The following is a 20,169-nucleotide window of genomic DNA, read 5'->3' as shown; positions in this document are numbered from 1 at the left end:
CTCTTAACTTGAAGGTATCAGCTACTAAATCATATGAACCTAAGCCAAGAGAGTTAAAACTATATATAGAGTTTAAGCTATCTATACATGTAATTATAAATAATCTCGACGATGGATGTGTAAAAGGCAAATTATCAATAATTCACAAACCCGACGCAACGCGAGGGTAGTACAACTAGTTATAAACTATATATATACAGGCAACACGTAAAATGACCTGAAAATTAAGTTTTTTTTTTTTTTTTTTTTTTTACTTATATGTATTAATATTAATCATTATTCCTTTATAAGTAAATTTACTTTTAAATTTAATAATTGTAAGTATAAACACGCGAGATTAAAAAAGTGCAACGGATTTGCGATTCGAGTTTAACCCGCGACGAGTAGTATAAACACTCGACCCGTCGGCGGGTATAATTTTTTACCCATACCCGTGCACACAGGCAAGATTTAATGATTTTACCTGCCCATCGTAGATCTGGTAGCGCGGGTCACGAGTTTTTTGTCGTTGTAGAGGAGACATGCTGGTGAACTCAAAAGTGATCGGGTACGTGGGATAATATAAAATTTGTATCCGTTTTTCATAGTTAAAATAAAAAAAATTTGATTGCTTTTCAAAAACATTACAAAATGCAGTAAAGAGATAATAAAATATCCCATCCCATTAACAAAGAAATTACAAGTCATTACTAATTCACTATAGAAAAAAAAAAACGAAGACAATAAAAAGTAAAACCATAAACAATCCAGTAAAGACTGACTGTATTTATTTATTTAGTCATGGATGATGGAGTGCATCAGAATCGAAGCCTCATCCGCTGCCGGAGCTGCATCCTCTGTTTCGTAAACATGAACCAAATTAACAAAAACTAAAACTAAAAATAAAATATTATGCAAATTAATAACAAATCTGACATTAAAAAAATTTCTAATTAATACCTGAAAGAGTTCTAGGCAATTGAGCAACGATGTTATCGATGACACCATCATCGTTCTGATTCTGACCGTCGTCATCCACCACTGGAGCAGGGACAGCATCAGCAACACTATCTTTTTCCTCCACGGCCACCTCTGTACCATTATTATTTTTTGAAAAAATATTTGAAATAAAGTTATTAATATTCCCACCATCTTCTCCTTCTCCTACAATATCATTCTTCTTAGATCCATCATCAGTTTGAAGGTTGGATTTAGGGCTATCAACCAAATTGGTCATGATTTGATTGAAAAACCCAGTTCCAGTTCCTTTTCCAGTTCCTGATCCAGGACTTGGAGTAGGAGTGATATCCTCCTTTTCTTCTTCATATTTAACACCATTAATCATTTCATCCCCACTGTAAGAATAATCATAATTAGTATTAGTATTATTATTATTTTGCACTTCTAATTCGCCAAACACCTGATTAACCATAGTCATTCCACTTGGCTTTTTTTCAAGTCTTTTAGTGATTTCACCATCATCACTCCTCTCTCTTTTATTACCAATATTCATCTTACACTCATCCCCTGTTTCGACTAACACATCCACACCTTCCATTCTGATTTAATTATTATTACACTAAAAGCGTACCTTGATGATTTAGATGTTAATTGATCGATGTTTATGAAGGAGGATGGATGATAGGGATATAAGAAGGGGGTGAAGTATATATTTTGTGAAGATCTGTGCACGGTGACACGTGGTGTCTGATGCTGTACTCGTATATGTTTACTCACCCAACGACTTCCTTACCACGTGCTATCCTTCAAAAAGGTCGGTCGGTTCTTTGAATGGATAAACTTTTGGATTTATATATATTTTTTGTCTTTATTGTTTATTAACCAACTAACTTTTCTTTCATCAAAGGCACGTAACAAATAATTAACGTACAACTTTTGTTTTTCATTATGTATTCCGAGTATGTAATTATAATTATGTCCATATTTACAATGAAAATGAAGATTGAAACGGACTACAGCATGGGGCATCGAATGTCACTTTCAGCATCAGGCTTCGGCGTTGATTGTGACTGACGGTTGGATAACACCTCCCCGGTGTCAGTTCGACCAACGGGAGTGGTGCCATGTGATCGAGCCTAGATCCGTCTTCCTTACGGAATTGGATCTAGGATCGAGTGCAATGAGGAGGATTGGGGTGTTGTTGTTTGTTTTGGGCCCCGATGATCGTCTTTCACTTTAGCAATCAAGTGATCAACCACCCCGACCCAGTCTTGATTATTGATTTGCATAATTCACCCTAGCACAATGTAAAGATTCCTTGGGCAAGGTCACAAGTAAAAATGACAAAGGCTAGAGCAAATGACAGAGAATCAAAAACCCATAAATGAGAGGCCAAGTTCCCTATTTATAGGAATCGAAATATCAGCGGTCTGCGAGTAACTTAACTATCCGCGAAAACTCAGCGGATTAAACCGCGGTCTTGCATTAATGCGAAAACATAACCGCTGAACTTACTTTCAGCGAATATTTCACAACTTTGCATTATAATTCGCGTAGTTTTTCCTTTGGCCTTTAGCCAATAAAATATACATATACAATGCTATGTATATGATCAAGTCCCCCCAGTTTATTATGATACATATTGCGAAACAAATGCATCATGATAAACTCTAAAAATTCGCAGTTTGATCTGACCACTATCCGCATTGAAACATATTTCGCGTTATCTTTGTTACCGTTATAACGGTCAATGTTACCGTTTGAATTATCTCAATAGATAATTAACATAATTAACCCCGTCGCCTATATATATTGTGATCCGAAATCACAAATTCACTACTCATTTTTCCAAATTATTAGAAAATTTCTCAATTCGTCAATCAACCTTTATCATTTTAGTCCTTACTTGCAGCTCGTACTTAATTTGAAATGAAGATTAACGAGTTAGATAGGAAGGCTGATCCAAAAACTCTGATCACCAAACTATTAACAAGCCCGGAAGCTAAATCATCATCATCAAAAGAAAAGCAACCCATTCCAATCGTCGATTTAACCTCCAAATCTCCCTATACAAAGCCGAGTTCTACCAAGCGGCCGTTACAAACGCCGCCGTCTTCGCAAAGCAAAAAACATAAACAACAGGAGACCCCCCCTCACGACAATCCAGTTATATCGGAACACGAAGGGGACCAGCAAACTGGTATATTGCGGATTGTTATTGCATACGTAAAATATACATTAGCTTTATTTCACCAACTAACCAACGATGTTATTTTGCAGGTGATTCTTCTGGTGATCCTTTCTTTGCTAGCCCGAACACTCTTGATCAAATCACCGAATTGTTCCGCACTCCACCTGACTCTTATGGAGTGCGGATTGATGGTTTAGCAGGATATACTTATGCTTCAGCAGCTGCTGCTCTGGATCAGCGCCAACAGATGAAGTTAGCAATCCCCGGCGAGCTTCGCCGCGAGTTCTCTAAACTCTCTGCGCTAGACGCGCATAATAGTTTTGTTCAAAATTTCTACATGTGCTTCAATTCAGCATATGACGTTATATGCCGTCAAGAACAATTTTTCAATGTTCTTGAAGCTGAACAACTAAAGTATAATGCTGAGAAGATCAAAGCTGAAGACAGCGAAAAACGCTGTGCTAATCTCTCCCATGAGCTAACCGTAGCAAAAACCACCGTTGATGACTTGAAACAACAGGTTGCTACTGCGATTGAGAAAGAAAACCAACTACAGGACACCATTAAAGCACTGTCAGAGAAGGTGACGAAACTAACAACAGAGCGAGACAATGCTCTTGCTGCTAAAGCCTCTGCGGAACTTGAGTTCACCAAGGTCCGCCAACATCTCCCTGAACTGGCTAGAAAGATTCTTAATTCCAAGCCTGTTTCTGTAAATTTTTCAACATTTGCCGCCGCGTTAAGGCTACGCGAGAGGGTTGAATTTATGGACGAGATTGCTATTCGCTGCCCACTACCAGACCCGCTACCATCTGCATTAGCTGATCGCCTTTGCTCACTGGAAGATGTGAATTCAACATACGCAGTTGCTCAATAGGGCATAGCCGAAATTCCCCTCCCCAAGATAACCGCAATAAGTGAGCAAGAAGATGCCACTGCAGATGACATCATCAAGCTTGACTTAACCAAGGATTAATACGTACTTTGTATAACAGCACGCAGCTGCTTCTGCGACCTCATTAATAAAATTTCGCTTTTTCATATTTTTGCAAGTACTTCTATTTTTATAGCGCTTTTATTATCAATATTCATAACACAAACTTGTCCTTTGCAATTTCCAACATATATTATTGTGCACATAATAAATGCGTACTTTTGCGAAACAATCTGTATGCGTATATGCTTATATGTTATGAATCTTCTAAGTCCGCCGAAACGATCCTTAGGCAATTAATTAGCATTGCGAAGCATCTAAGCATTGGCAAAATCAAACACTTAGGATATAAAATTCCTTTCGCAATAATTTGCATGCAAAAGTGGGCAATTTCATCACTTTGCTATTTAAACACTGCGAAATACTATAATCATTATGAAACAATCTTTAAAACATTTCATAACTATTCGTATTTCACAAATAAGCTTTTCGCGTATTTTTACAAGTGTTTATTTTTAAAATTCCTACAAGCGTGATCAAGACTTGCAAAAAAAATAAAAAACCAAAACACCTAATAAGCATATCAGCCATATGCCTTGAATCTAATGTCGCTCTTTGTACATATATCTTTGATATTTTTCGCAAAACTACGCGTAATATCGCTTTAACAAAACAGCATGCTACGCATTAGGTAAAACTCGCCCTTCCATATCCGCGAACTTATATGAACATGCGGCATTAATTGCCACAATCTGATAAAGGCCTTCCCAATTAGGACCCAATTTACCAGGATTTTCTTGTGACACCGCTATTTTTTTTATATAATAAATACGTGGCGGAAGCATAATATAAATTAAATACGATATCGACATTTGTACAAACCGATGTCACGTGTCATTAAAACAATTTACATATTAACAGGAAGAGACGTATATACATTCTGTTTTCAAAAGTACACGGTTCATATTCTAAAAGACCACATCAGAGTTAACCCTGTCAAACATAACATCATCATGCCCGTCTTCTCCCAAAAGCACTATCTACAAAAGCTAACAACCTGCATGGAGGAGATGGAGGGGAATTAGCACGAAGCTAAGTGAGTACGACTAACTACAGGCCATAGCATACACAAGTGTTATACTAATCATGTCACAATAGTCTAACACACAAACATCACCCAAGTGCCGTCTACAGAGACTCTGGCGGCTCGGACAAACCATTAACCACCAGCTGATCGGACTGGGGCTTACCAGAAGTTCCTCCACCACCGTATGTATATACATAATCCACACGCGACGGACGCGTCATTCACATATATATACACCACGGCTATCTAGGCTACCACAGAGGAACCCAACCCGCAGGTTGATCTCTCCTACCGAGGCTACCACACAATAGGGACGCACTGGGCTCCAGCAGACAAGCATCAACTAACATGCAGTCATCACAACAACTAACTAACCACAACAATAAGTATATCTAACAAGCATGGCAATCATAATATAACATACTTCTATATACTATATTCTCCAGTTAGTCCCACTCACCAAATACCAGCAAACGAGAAGGTATTCAGCTATCTAATCACTGAACCTTCTCTTTCTCCTTTTCTCCTGAGAAAAACATATACACAAGTTAGTTTCTATCCGATAGCACAAAACAGCACAATACTGAAATTTTTGTCATAAAAAGTATCCGCTAAAACTTTTTTCTTAACACTTATGCACTTTCAAAATTTACATCAAAATCATCAAAATCAAAACGGGCAGCATAACGGCTAAAAATCAACACTTAGTAAAAATTTCTACTGCATAGACCATCGGTCGATGGTCCCATCCATCGGCCGATCGTCAACACACCATCGGTCAATGGTCTCCCCCAATCGGTCGATTGTCAAAATTACATCCGCTGGTCAGAAGTCATACACCATCGGTCGATGGTCTTGTCCACCGGCCGATCGTCCATCACCATCGGTCGATGGTCAACGACCATCTGTCGAAGGTAGTTCATCAGCTGCAACAGCAGCAAAGTGACGGGTTTCACCCAAAATCGACCAATTCTTGCTCTAAAGCTCGATTATGACCTCAAAACTGACCAAATCAAAGATACTATACATTAAGAAACATAAAACCATAAGATTTGATCTCAAACAACATCAAATCTAACCACTTTAACCCAAAATACACACTTTATAAAAACTAACACAAAAACCCCATTTTCTTGAAGATTAAAGCATGAAAACTTGTGATTCTTACCTTGAAAGAATCAGTGAATCACAAGGAACACAAAGATGTAAATGATTCGAGCTCTAAAATAAGGATTAGAAATTAGGGTTTGATGTAGGTGAGAAGATGAAGAACGGGTTGTTTTTGGGAAAAGTCTAGAAAATGCAAGAAGGGGATAGACATCAGTCTATTATTTGGGATTAAATCCCATACTGTGTAACTCACGGGTATTTACCAGTTATCTGATATCTTTCGTACCTCATTTGGCAGCCAAACGAAGTCCAAATTAAATAAACAAACATGTTCTGTGACCCTTGTCACAAACTGGTCCTAATCACATTATTATTTAATAGTAAATATTAAATAAAAATAAAAAAATATAATAACACAATACTAACTTAAGGTCACTTTAGCAATCTTACATCTAGGCCCGATTGAGGATGTTGCAAATCTACCCCCCTAAGAAGATTCCTTCCTCGGAATCTGGTCAAGGTCAAACAACTGGGGATAGCGCGCTCTCATTAACTCCTCGGTTTCCCACGTCAAGTTAGAACCTAAACTGTGTCGCCACTCTATTAATACCATTGGAATCTGCTTCTTTCTTAACTTGGTGACTTTCTTGTCCACTATTCTAACCGGCTCTTCTACTAGTTTCTTAGTCAAGTCAACTTTCAAATCTTTCAATGGAAGAATCTGACTTTCATCGTCTACTTTGCACTTTCTCAGATAGCACACGTTGAACGTGTTGTGAATTCCTGCTAACTCTGATGGAAGATCTAAAACAACAGTCTGATCATTCAAAATTTCTTTGATCGGAAATGGCCCAATAAACCTCGGTGCTAGTTAACCACGTTTACCAAATCTGATCACCCCTTTCCATGGCGAAACTTTCAGATAAACACGATCACCTACATTAAATATCACAGGACGTCTGCGCGGATTGGCATACATCTTTTGTCGGTCTCTGGCTGCTTTCAATTTCTCACGTGCAATTTCGACCTTTTCTGCGGTTATCTGAACAATTTCAGGACTTGTTTCTCACCTGCTTCTAACCAACACGTAGGAGTTCTGCATTTGCGATCGTACAACATTTCATACGGCGGCATTCCGATACTCGAATGATACGAATTGTTGTAAGCAAACTCTATCAATGGAAGATGCGAATCCCAAGAACCACCATATTCTAAGACACACGCTCTCAACATGTCTTCTAACGTTTGAATCGTTCGTTCACTCTGACCGTCTGTCTGTGGATGATATGCTGTACTTAGATTCACACGTGTACCTAGATTCTGTTGTAAACTGTTCCAGAAGTTCGATACGAACCTAGTATCTCTGTCGGAAACCATTGACAACGGTACACCATGTCGACTAACGATCTCTTTTAAGTACAACTCTGCCAAATCACTTAGCGAAGCAGTTTCACGTGTAGCTAAAAAGTGAGCACTCTTAGTCAGACGATCCACTATCACCCAGATCATGTCGTGACCTTTCTGGGTTCGGGGTAACTTGGTTACAAAATCCATCGTTATATGATCCCATTTCCACTGAGGAATTTCTAACTATCGTAGAGATACATACGGTTTCTGATGTTCTGCCTTAACTTGCGCACACATATGACATTTCTCAACGAAACCTGCAACATCTTCCTTCATTGTTGGCCACCAATACAATGTTTTCAAGTCTCTATACATCTTAGTACTACCTGGATGCAATGATAATCTCGATTTATGCGCTTCAGTAAGGATTAAATCCCTCAAATCTCCAAGCATAGGCACCCAAATTCGATCTTTATAGGTCTTTAATCCTCTAGAATCATTGCATAGGTCAAATTTTCTTTTAGTCATTTGTTCAGTCTTTAGGTTTTCGTCATTCAAAGCTACTAACTGAACGATTTTCAATCGATCAATCAAGTCTGAAACTATCTCTATTCTCATAAATCTAACGTTTTCGACTGTTTTCTTGCGACTCAGAGCATCTGCGACCACATTTGCTTTACCCGAATGGTACTTAATCTCACAATCGTAGTATTTAATCAATTCTAAACATCGACGTTGACGCATATTTAATTCTTTCTATGAAAAGATATATTGAAGACTCTTATGATCTGTATAGATTTCACAATGTGTACCATACAAATAATGTGACGACCCAGGAATTTCTGACCAAATTTAAACTTAATTCTTATTTGATTTCGACACGATGAGCAAAGTCTGTAATGTTGAGTAACAAAGTTTGTAAACTATTTTTCATGAATGCATTTGACCTTGACGATTTCCGTCGATTCACGAACAACTATTTGTAAATAGATATGTGTGTATATATATAAATAATAATTGGAAGTATAATTTGAAATATTAAATGTTGTTATTATGAGATATGATATTATAATAATTATTATTTAAAAATATATCTATATATATAAATAAAGTATATTAAAAATAAATATTAAATGATTGTAATACTCATTTGATGTCCCGATTGATATTAAGTAAGTTAAATTCAAACTTATATGATTTTAAAATAAACAGGTGATACAAAAATGAGTTCTATAAATTATAGGCTTATTGAAAATATGTTTAGGATCTAATTATTAAATTTTAGAACTTTTTATATTTTACCCGAGATCGAGCGCGGACGGTTGAGTTAATTTCTATTCTATAATTCTAAACACTTAGTGATTGATTTTACACTCTAAAAGACCAAAATAAATAAATATAGATAATATAAAAATTTGAAATTTTTCTAAGTACTTTTATCCTTCACTAAGTAACAACGGAGTACGAAATAATAATCCTTGAAAACTGTCGGTAAGATATTAAAATTAGGAGCACGTTTATTATTATTAATATTATTATATTATATTTATTGAATCCGTGAATCAAATTAATTGGGTTTACTTTGTTTGGATTCTGTCTCTTCTCCCCACTTGCAATTGTTTACGGAGTATTAATATTATTCTAACTTTCACCCGTGAATGACATTATTGTTAGTGTTATTGTATTTAATCACTACCTATCAATATTTCTATCAATAATTTTCTCAATCTATCAATATCTCTTACCTATATGTACACATAACATACATACATATATATGACATCTTATCAATCAACCAAGAACAACTCTTCATCTCGTTTGCATTGGCCACCATGAGAACCACAAAACCCACAAATATATATATGTATATTCGTTACTGTTAGAAGATTTGCAACACCATAATCACCATCATCATCGGTTTAAATCATCAACCATCAACCAGGCTGTTGCTACGCCTTCGGTTGCTTTCTATTTCGAACACCACCACAACCTACAAATCACCAACATTTTCTGTTTAAAGTCGATCACAACACAATCAATCATCATCACCATTTTTCTGATTCTATTCGGATATCATCACATAAACACACCCACTTTGATCACTTTGATTGTGTTATTACAATTATCATCCCAACGACTTCCTTTCTTCTCATGTTGTTTTCTGTTTAGTACAAAGGAAAACCCATCATCCTACAAATCTTCTACCACCACTGATAACTCTTTCATCAACACAACACCACCACCCTTGAAAACAACAATCATCCACAACCACCATCAAACAACAACCATCAACTCCTTGAAAACCTCACCACTTTCATTGTTGTTAACTGTTCGCTGCTATAAATTTCTGTTTCTCGATCACCCTAAAAACACCACCATAACCCACTTGTATATTGTATATTGTACATGTCGATCAAACATATACATGTATCATCATTATTCGTCCGGCTATCAACCTTAAACAGTCCATCATCGAACTATCATCATTATTAATTATTTACTGCCCAAAATACTCGATCAGTCCACCATATGGTAATCCTGGCAAATCATTGTTACTGCTGCTATTATTATTTTCTTTTCCTGCTAATCGTGAGCTGTTGCTATCCTTTTTCTCCTTCTGTCTCATCGTAATTTCCCAACAACCCATAATCATTTTTATTGTTGCTGCTACAGCAGTATTGCTGTACTCTTTCTGTCCAACGAAAAAAGAAGAAGACAATGATAATATGTACGTAAAGATAATGTTGAAGTGGGTGGCGACTTACATAAGTGGGCAAGAAAAATTGTTTAATTATCAAATTGTAGGACATGGTGGCTACATGTTGTCGATAAGTACAAAAAGGGAATGAGGGGAGTGGTATGCAACTTGCCTTTGCTTCATGTTTTATTTTTTTATATATAAACCGAATCATAAATGGCTGTTATGATCTGTTGGGCTTAGTAAACAAACTTATCAAATTTAAACAAAGAGCCTGTTGGGCCAGAATAATCATGGGTTTGTATGAGGATGATATGGGTTATAAGGTTATATTTCGGTATTAGAACAGAAATTTAAAACGGCTCAATGGTTTGGGAAGTTGTTTATTAAGCAGGAGGTCCAGGGTTCGATACTCGGTTGCTACCATATTTTTTTAAATTATTCAAACAAAGCAATTAAGGCAGCCCATTTAACTTGGTTAAATTAAGATTGGGCCGAGATTTAACTAGTTTGTGATTGGGCCGTGATGCTCCAGTTGGGCTGTAAACTATTGGGTTAAAAGGATTAGGATACTAGGTATTTCAGAAAAGTGGAAGTGGAGGAATGGTTTGGTATGTGAGTGTTTAATTGATAGATCGCGGGTTCGAACCCGGGCGGTGGCGTTTACTTTTTAGGAGTTTTTTTAAGGTAGTTTAATTATTGTTATCATCATTATTATTATTATTATTATTATTATTATTATTATTATTATTATTATTATTATTATTATTATTATTATTATTAAGATAAGTATTTTTATTACCATTAACATTATTAACATTATGAATATAAGTATTATTGTTATCATGACTATTAAAATTATCATTTTTATTATCATTATTATTATTAGTATTATTAATATATCAAATAAAGAATTTCTATATAAAAATATAATTATTACATAAAACATAACTATATTAATATGCTTGTAATAAATATTAATTACCTATTTAAAGTATATGAAAATAAATATATCTAATTAAGTTACTATTAAACATATAATTTATTAAAATAACAATTATATCACTAATAATATGTAAATTATTCGATTTCAATTATATGTGTTAATATATATATAAATGATATAGGTTCGTGAATCCGAGGCCAACCCTACATTGATCAGTATCGTCGTATGCATATTTTTACTACAAAATATCGTATCGTGAGTTTCATTTGCTCCTTTTTTTAATTGCTTTTGCAATATATATTTTTAGGCTGAGAATACATGCGCTGTTTTATAAATGTTTTACGAAATAGGCACAAGTACTAAAACTAATTCTACGTGGGTTTAAACCAAAAATATACCCTTAGCTTGGTAACATTAAACTACTTGTCTATGTACGGTAGGTGCGAATCCTAAAGATAGATCTATTGGGCCTGACAAACCCCATCCTGACTATGGGATGCTTTAGTACTTCGAGGTTATTTTAAACACACCCGATCTGGTGTACTTCAGAGGGTAAAACATGAACGTTAAGGCTTGTTACCGGGTGCCTACAACTTATAGAATACTTTTATACACTTGCGAGTGTACATATATTTATAAACGGAAATCTTGTGGTCTATTAACATATTGAAATGATTGTTATGATAAACCTATGAACTCACCAACCTTTTGGTTGACACTTTTAAGCATGTTTATTCTCAGGTACGAATTAAGTCTTCCGCTATGCATTTGCTCATTTTAAAGACGTTACTTGGAGTCCTTCATGGCATACTTAGGACAGTACCTCGCAATGGGACCAAATGATGAAGACTTCGTCCATGTGGATAAGGACGGGTCCTCTCAAATAATGTCTCCAAAGCTTCAAAGCAAACACAACTGCAGTTAACTCTAAATCGTGAGTAGGGTAGTTTCATTCATGACTCTTCAACTGTCGTGAAGCATACGCTATAAATTTATTTCTCTGTATCAAAACGCAACCCAGACCTGCACATGACGCATCACAGTAGACCACAAAATCTTCTGTTCCCTCTGGTAAAGCTAAAATCGGGGCTTGACATAACAACTGTTTGAGAGTCTGAAAAGCCTTTTCTTGTTCATCAGTCCATCGAAAGGCTACATCTTTTCTAGTTAACTTATTCAACGGACCTGCTATTTTAGAGAAGTCTTTGATAAATCGGCGGTAATAACCTGCTAAACTCAGAAAACTCTTAATTTCTGTCGGCATTTTCGGTGAGTTCCAATTCATTACGGCCTCTATCTTAGACTGATCTACTTTAATACCCTGTTCACAAATCACATGACCCAGAAACTGTACTTCCCGCAGCCAAAATTCACATTTAGAAAACTTAGCGTACAACTGTTCCTGTTTCAGGAGCTCTAACACCAACCTCAAATGCGTAGCATGATCTTTCTCGGTTTTTTAATATATCAAGATATCATCTATGAAGACAATCACAAACTTGTCAAGATATTGACGACATACCCTGTTCATCAAATCCATAAACACTGTTGGCGCATTTGTTAACCCAAATGGCATAACTAAAAATTCATAATGACCATATCTGGTTCTGAACGCGGTTTTCGGTATATCACTCTCTGCAACACGTACCTGATGATACCCTGAACGTAAATCAATCTTTGAAAAGTAGGAAGCACCATGTAACTGATCAAATAAGTCATCTATTCTTGGTAACGGATACTTATTCTTGATTGTTCTCTTATTCAAATCGCGGTAATCTATACACATTCTAAGCGACCCATCTTTCTTTTTCACAAACAAAACAGGAGCACCCCACGGTGAAGAACTTGGTCGAATAAACCCCTTATCTAACAGTTCCTGAATCTGAGACATCATTTCTCGGATTTCTGACGAAGCTAATCTGTAAGGAGCTTTTGCAACTGGTGTAGCACCTGGAACCAAATTGATTTTATACTCTACTTCACGTACTGGAGGTAACCCTGGTAAATCATCTGGAAATACTTCTGGAAATTCTGAAACAACGGGAATATTGGTCACCTGCTTCTGCTCTTTCTTAACATCAATCACGTAGGCTAAGAATGAATCACACCTTTTCGTTATTGCCTTCTGAGCTTTCATTAGGGAAACCATAGGGAAGTTAAATCCACTACGCTCTCCCCTAGCTATCACTCGGGATCCGTCGGCCAAACGGAAAGAAATCATCTTCTTATCACACTTAATATTAGCCCTATTAGCTCTTAACCAATTCATGCCTATGACTATATCAAAACTAGGTATAGGCATCAACAAACAGGTTAAAGGAAAGGAATGGCCGTCAATTTCGATGGTAATTCCAGACACAGATGATGTGCATGGAACCATTTTACCATCAGCTACTTCTATCCCCAAAGGCGCATCTAACATCCTAACAGGAAACTTCAACTTATCACAAAAGCCTAAGGACATAAAAGAACGATTCACTCCAGAATCAAATAACACACGAGCTGGCAAGGAATTAACCAAGAACATACCGATAATGATGTCATCGGTAGCGGTTGTAGTGTCTACCGTCATCTGAAATGCCCTTGCCTCTGCTGTTGGAGGATTCTTTCTCTTCTGCCCGGCAGTAGAAGCAGAAGATCCCCCGGAAGTAACTGACCACGCCCCTGACCCTGCCCCAGAACCGGATCTTGACGCAGATGGACAATTAGCAGATCTATGCCCCTCCTGATGGCAACTCCAACAAACATTAGATTTAAATGAACAAGCTGTTGATTCATGACCCAACACTCCACATTTCAAACACCTTCTGGTCATTGGAGAACACGAACCAACATGGGTTGACTTACAAATATTACACCACCCAGACTGAGTTGAACCCGACCCACTCATACCAGACTTACTTTTCTGTTTAAACCCATCTGACTTCTTACCACGAAATCCTAATTGCTTACTTGATTGTTGAACAGACTGACCACCCGATTGACTTTCTAATTTTCCCCCAAAAGATCCACCCTTTGAACTTTCCCTTTTCGCTGCCATTATATCACCTTCAGTAACTTTAGCCATCTCATGAGCCTGTGCCAAGGTTGTTGCAAATCTCGCAACGGTCCTGTACTCCGGCTTAATCATCCGCATTAAATGCTGGATTTTATCTTTCTCAGTTGGTACCCATTGCTGAACAAACCTTAACTTAGATGTAAAATCTCTGAAAACTTCATCAATTGTCATACTTTCTGTCATCTTCATACTCAGAAATTCAGTTTTCAATCTTTCCATCTCATACTCAGAACAATACTGCTCACGAACTTTAGCAGCAAATTGTTCCCAGGTAATTTGACTGATCTGTTCTTTAGGTAAATATGCAGTGATAGAGTCCCACCATTCCATTGCTTTACCTTTGAGAAGCCTACTAGAAAATAACACCATGGATTCTGGCTCACAAAAACATGCTTCTAATGCCCTCTCCACTTCTCTTAGCCAATTGAGGGTCATCGTAGGGTTTGTGTGACCATGATATTCTAGAGGTTTGCAATCAATAAACTGTTTATAGGTACACTTCTTTTTCATCTCGGGAACTTGAAATGGGTATATCATTTGATTAGGAAAAGTCTGGTTAAACGGAAATGGCATTTGGAGGTTTTGATAGGTATTTTGTGGAAACTGTGATTGGGAACTGGCACCGGCTTGGTTATAAAGGTTAGGAGGAAAAGTTGTGTTTAACGCAGTGGTATTAGGGTTCCATTGCACCCGTTCTTGTTCCAATTCCTTAATTTTCTCCTGAGCTTCTAGTAACCGACTTTGAAGTTCTATTACTTCTTGAGAGGTTTCTTCTTCTGAAGACACATGTCCATCTTCGTCAGGGGCTCTAAAAGTACCAGTTCCAGGGACAGTAGGGCCAGTAGCGGTTGCTTGATTATCTGCCATTACTGCACTACCACAACACTCACACCAAAGCTTAGTATAAACTCTGTTAGTACTAACAACTAACACATAACCTGTCCTAATACTCACTTAACCCATCCCCAGCATGTTATGTTTGACATGACTCTACTAAGTCTGGGAACATGACATTTAGATCACAGTGCACATGCTGCCAAACTCAGCTCTGATACCAACTTGTGACACCGCTATTTTTTTTTATAATAAATACGTGGCAGAAGCATAATATAAATTAAATACGATATCGACATTTGTACAAACCGATGTCACGTGGCATTAAAACAATTTACATATTAACAGGAAGAGATGTAAATACATTCTGTTTTCAAAAGTACATGGTTCATATTCTAAAAGACCACATCAGAGTTAACCCTGTCAAACATAACATCATCATGCACGTCTTCTCCCAAAAGCACTATCTACAAAAGCTAACAACCTGCAGGGAGGAGATGGAGGGGAATTAGCACGAAGCTAAGTGAGTACGACTAACTACAGGCCATAGCATACACAAGTGTTATACTAATCATGTCACAATAGTCTAACACACAAACATCACCCAAGTGCCGTCTACAGAGACTCTGGCGGCTCGGACAAACCATTAACCACCAGCTGATCAGACTGGGGCTTACCAGAAGTTCCTCCACCACCGTATGTATATACATAATCCACACGCGACGGACGCGTCATTCACATATATATACACAACGGCTATCTAGGCTACCACAGAGGAACCCAACCCGCAGGTTGATCTCTCCTACCGAGGCTACCACACAATAGGGATGCACTGGGCTCCAGCAGACAATCATCAACTAACATGCAGTCATCACAACAACTAACTAACCACAACAATAAGTATATCTAACAAGCATGGCAATCATAATATAACATGCTTCTATATACTATATTCTCCAGTTAGTCCCACTCACCAAATACCAGCAAACGAGAAGGTATTCAGCTATCTAATCACTGAACCTTCTCTTTCTCCTTTTCTCCTGACAAAAACATATACACAAGTTAGTTTCTATCCGATAGCACAAAACAGCACAATACTGAAATTTTTGTCATAAAAAGTATCCGCTAAAATTTTTTGCTTTATGAACTTTTAAAATTTACATCAAAATCAAAACGGGCAGCATAACGGCTAAAAATCAACACTTAGTAAAAATTTCTACTGCATAGACCATCGTTCGATGGTCCCATCCATCGGCCGATCGTCAACACACCATCGGTCGATGGTCTCCCCCAATCGGTCGATTGTCAAAATTACATCCGCTGGTCAGAAGTCATACACCATCGGTCGATGGTCTTGTCCACCGGCTGATCGTCCATCACCATCGGTCGATGGTCAACGACCATCGGCTGAAGGTAGTTCATCAGCTGCAACAGCAGCAAAGTGACGGGTTTCACCCAAAATCGACCAATTCTTGCTCTAAAGCTCGATTATGACCTCAAAACTGACCAAATCAAAGACACTATACATTAAGAAACATAAACCCATAAGATTTGGACTCAACCAACATCAAATCTAACCACTTTGACCCAAAATACACACTTTATAAAAACTAACACAAAAACCCCATTTTCTTGAAGATTAAAGCATGAAAACTTGTGATTCTTACCTTGAAAGAATCAGTGAATCACAAGGAACACAAAGATGTAAATGATTCGAGCTCTAAAACAAGGATTAGAAATTAGGGTTTGATGTAGGTGAGAAGATGAAGAACGGGTTGTTTTTGGGAAAAGTCTAGAAAATGAAAGAAGGGGATAGACATCAGTCTATTATTTGGGATTAAATCCCATACTGTGTAACTCACGGGTATTTACCAGTTATCTGATATCTTTCGTACCTCATTTGGCAGCCCAAACGAAGTCCAAATTAAATAAACAAACATGTTCTGTGACCCTTGTCACAAACTGGTCCTAATCACATTATTATTTAATAGTAAATATTAAATAAAAATAAAAACATATAATAACACAATACTAACTTAAGGGCACTTTAGCAATCTTACATCTAGGCCCGATTGAGGATGTTACATTTCTGCTCTGCTTGCTTCATTATTTCGCATACCCATTCACCTATAGCGAAGGACAAAGCACTCACTCTTTTAATATAATATTTAGCGATTTGCTGTTTATTATTCGCTTCTCTGATAGCCGCCATTAATCTCCGCTCTTCTATGAAATTTAGATTTTCGCTCAACGCAGCATCATTTGCTTTGTCATCAAAGTTAGCAATTCGATGCGTTGGTACCAGAATTTCTGCGGGGATTACTGCCTCAGAACCATACACCAAGCTAAAAGGTGTTTCGCCTGTACTCTTTTTGAAAGTAGTGCGATGTGCCCATAACACATTGGGTAATTCATCTACCCAACCAGTTCGCCTTTCACATAACCTCTTTTTAATACCGCTGACAATATCGCGGTTGGTTACTTCGCACAGTCCATTGGCTTGCGGGTGCGCCACTGACATAAACTTTTGTATTATATTTAGATCAGCGCACCATGTCTTGAAAGGATCTTTCGCTATTTGTGCACCGTTATCGCTAACCAATTCTCGCGGAATACCAAACCTGCAAATAATGTACTCCCAAATAAAATTTCGCACTTGCACACCAGTAATAGTGCGGACCGCCTTAGCTTCAACCCATTTAGTAAAATAACCGATTGCGACAATCAGGAATTTGTCATTGCCAGGCCCTGCAGGGAATGGCCCTACAATATCGATAGCCCATTTATTAAACGGCTACGGCGAATTAACAGGAATCATGTCATGCCGCGGCATTCGGTTCTGCGGAGCATGCCTTTGGCAACTTTTACAACGTTTAACAATTTTCTCCACATCGCGGTATAGGGATGGTCAAAAGTATCCCATCCGCATAATTTTTGCTGCGATAGTTTTGTAACCTGAATGCAGTGCACAAGTACCGTTATGCACTTCTTCTACAATCATTTCTGCCTCGATTGGGCCAACACATCGCATCATTGGTACGCAGTATGATTTGCGATATAAGATATCATCTTGAATGATATACATTGGCGCTCGCTCTCGCACTGAACGAGCTTCGCGACTATCCTCTGGAAAGATATTACTGTGGATATATTTTAGGATTGGCTCCATCCAGTTTGGCTGTTCTTCTATAACAGATGCGACCATCAAGTCACTTTCTATCGACTTACTTGGTAATTCTTCGACCCATACTTGCTTTTGAAAGTGCGAGAACGTTAAAGAAGCCAATTTTCTCAACGCATCCGCCTTTTTGTTTTGGCTTCTTGGCACTTGCGCGAGTTCGAAATGCTCAAATCACACTGCCATTTCTTTCAATAACTGCAAGTATTTCTGCATAGAGGGGTCATGCGCGTCAAAAGATCCATTAAACTGATTCGCTACTAGCTGCGAATCCGTAAATGCACGGAACTTAACAATATTTATTTTTCGTGCAATATTTAAACCTGCAAGCAATGCTTCATACTCTGCCTCATTGTTTGTTACGTCAAAATTAAACAGCAGAGCATAAGTATGCTCTTCACCGCTTAAACTTGCCAAAACCAAACCCGCATCTGCACCTTCTGCACACGAAGCACCATCAGTAAATAAATCCCAAGTTTCACCGTGTTCAGGTTTTAGTGCGGTTTGCTCGTTAATCACCTCCAACTCTCCAGACAGTTCAGCGAGATAATCCGCCATAACTTGTCCTTTTTCAGCGCTACACGAAAGGTAAGATATTTGATAAGCACCTAATTCTACCGCCCATAATGCGAGTCTACCGGATATCTCTGGCTTTGTTAAGACTTGCCTGATTGGTAGATTAGTTAATACATGCACGGGATGCCCTTGAAAATATCTTCGTAGCCTTCGCGTTGTTAAAATGAGCGCATACACAAACTTTTCAATCGGCGCATAGTTTATTTCACTCCCCGTAAGAGCTTTACTAACAAAATACACTGGCTTTTGTATTTTGTTCCTTTCCGCGATCAAAACTGAGCCAAAAGCTTCGTTTGCTACTGAGATATAAAGATAAAGAGTTTCGCCATGAACCGGCGCTGTTAGTGTAGGCAAAGTTTTTAACAACTTTTTCATCTCCTGAAACGCAGATTCTGCTTCGCTGGACAAAACAAAATTCTTTTGCTTCAAGCAACCTTTTAAGGTTTTGAAAACTGGCAACTGCCTTTCCGCGACTTTAGACAAGAAACGCGTTAATGCGGCTAGCTTTCCCGTCAAACTTTGCACTTCTTTGACCGTTTTCGACGCGGTCATATTTTCTATAGCCGCGACCTTTTTTGGATTAGCTTGAATACCTTGTTCCGTAACAAGATATCCCAAAAATTTCCCTTCCGTTTTGCCAAAACTACATTTTAGCGGATTAAGCTTCATGTTTATTTTTCGCAGTCTGTCAAATATTTCGCGCATATCTTCAATGATTCGCTCTTGCGTCGTGCTTTTGATGACTAAATCATCTACATAAGCTTCAAGATTACGCCCTATTTGTTTATCAAACGCGGTATCAATCAACCGTTGATATGTCGCGCCTGCATTGATTAAATCGAAAGGCATCATGATATAACAATATATGCCTTTGCCCGTATGAAATGCGGTTTTATCTGCGTCTTCTTGCGCCATAGGAATCTGATGATATCCTCTTGCCGTGTCCAAAAAACATTTATATGGAAAAGCATGTAAAGATTCCACTTTCAGATCAATTTCTGGAAGCGGATAGTTATCCTTGGGGCACGCTTTATTCAAATCTTTGTAATCAATACACATTCTCCAAGAACCATCAGGTTTTTTTACCAATACTGGATTTGCAATCCATGATTGGTATTGGACTTCGCGCAAAATTTCGACTCTCACCAATTTTGTTACTTCTTCACACAACCATTTTACGCGATCTGGGGCCATACCCCTTCGCTTTTGCACTACAGGTTTTAGAGCTGGATTCACATTAAGCCTGTGTTCCGCAATATGACACGGAACAC

At 37.7% G+C, this 20,169-nt stretch overlaps 1 protein-coding gene across 1 annotated transcript; it reads right to left on the bottom strand.

The window, feature by feature from the left end:
* Nucleotides 1–639: 639 nt before the first annotated feature.
* Nucleotides 640–1,662, bottom strand: LOC139844722 (uncharacterized). The gene is made up of 2 exons (XM_071834940.1): nt 940–1,662; nt 640–836 (listed from the first exon to the last, which is right to left on the bottom strand). The coding sequence occupies exons 1-2, from the start codon at nt 1,535–1,537 to the stop codon at nt 775–777; spliced, it is 660 nt and encodes a 219-aa protein (XP_071691041.1). The 5' UTR covers nt 1,538–1,662; the 3' UTR covers nt 640–774.
* Nucleotides 1,663–20,169: the final 18,507 nt, after the last annotated feature.

The sequence above is a fragment of the Rutidosis leptorrhynchoides genome, chromosome 4 (genome assembly GCF_046630445.1).
Source record: "Rutidosis leptorrhynchoides isolate AG116_Rl617_1_P2 chromosome 4, CSIRO_AGI_Rlap_v1, whole genome shotgun sequence".
In the NCBI taxonomy this organism is placed as follows: domain Eukaryota; kingdom Viridiplantae; phylum Streptophyta; class Magnoliopsida; order Asterales; family Asteraceae; genus Rutidosis; species Rutidosis leptorrhynchoides.
This window is presented reverse-complemented; position numbering and strand designations above follow the sequence as displayed.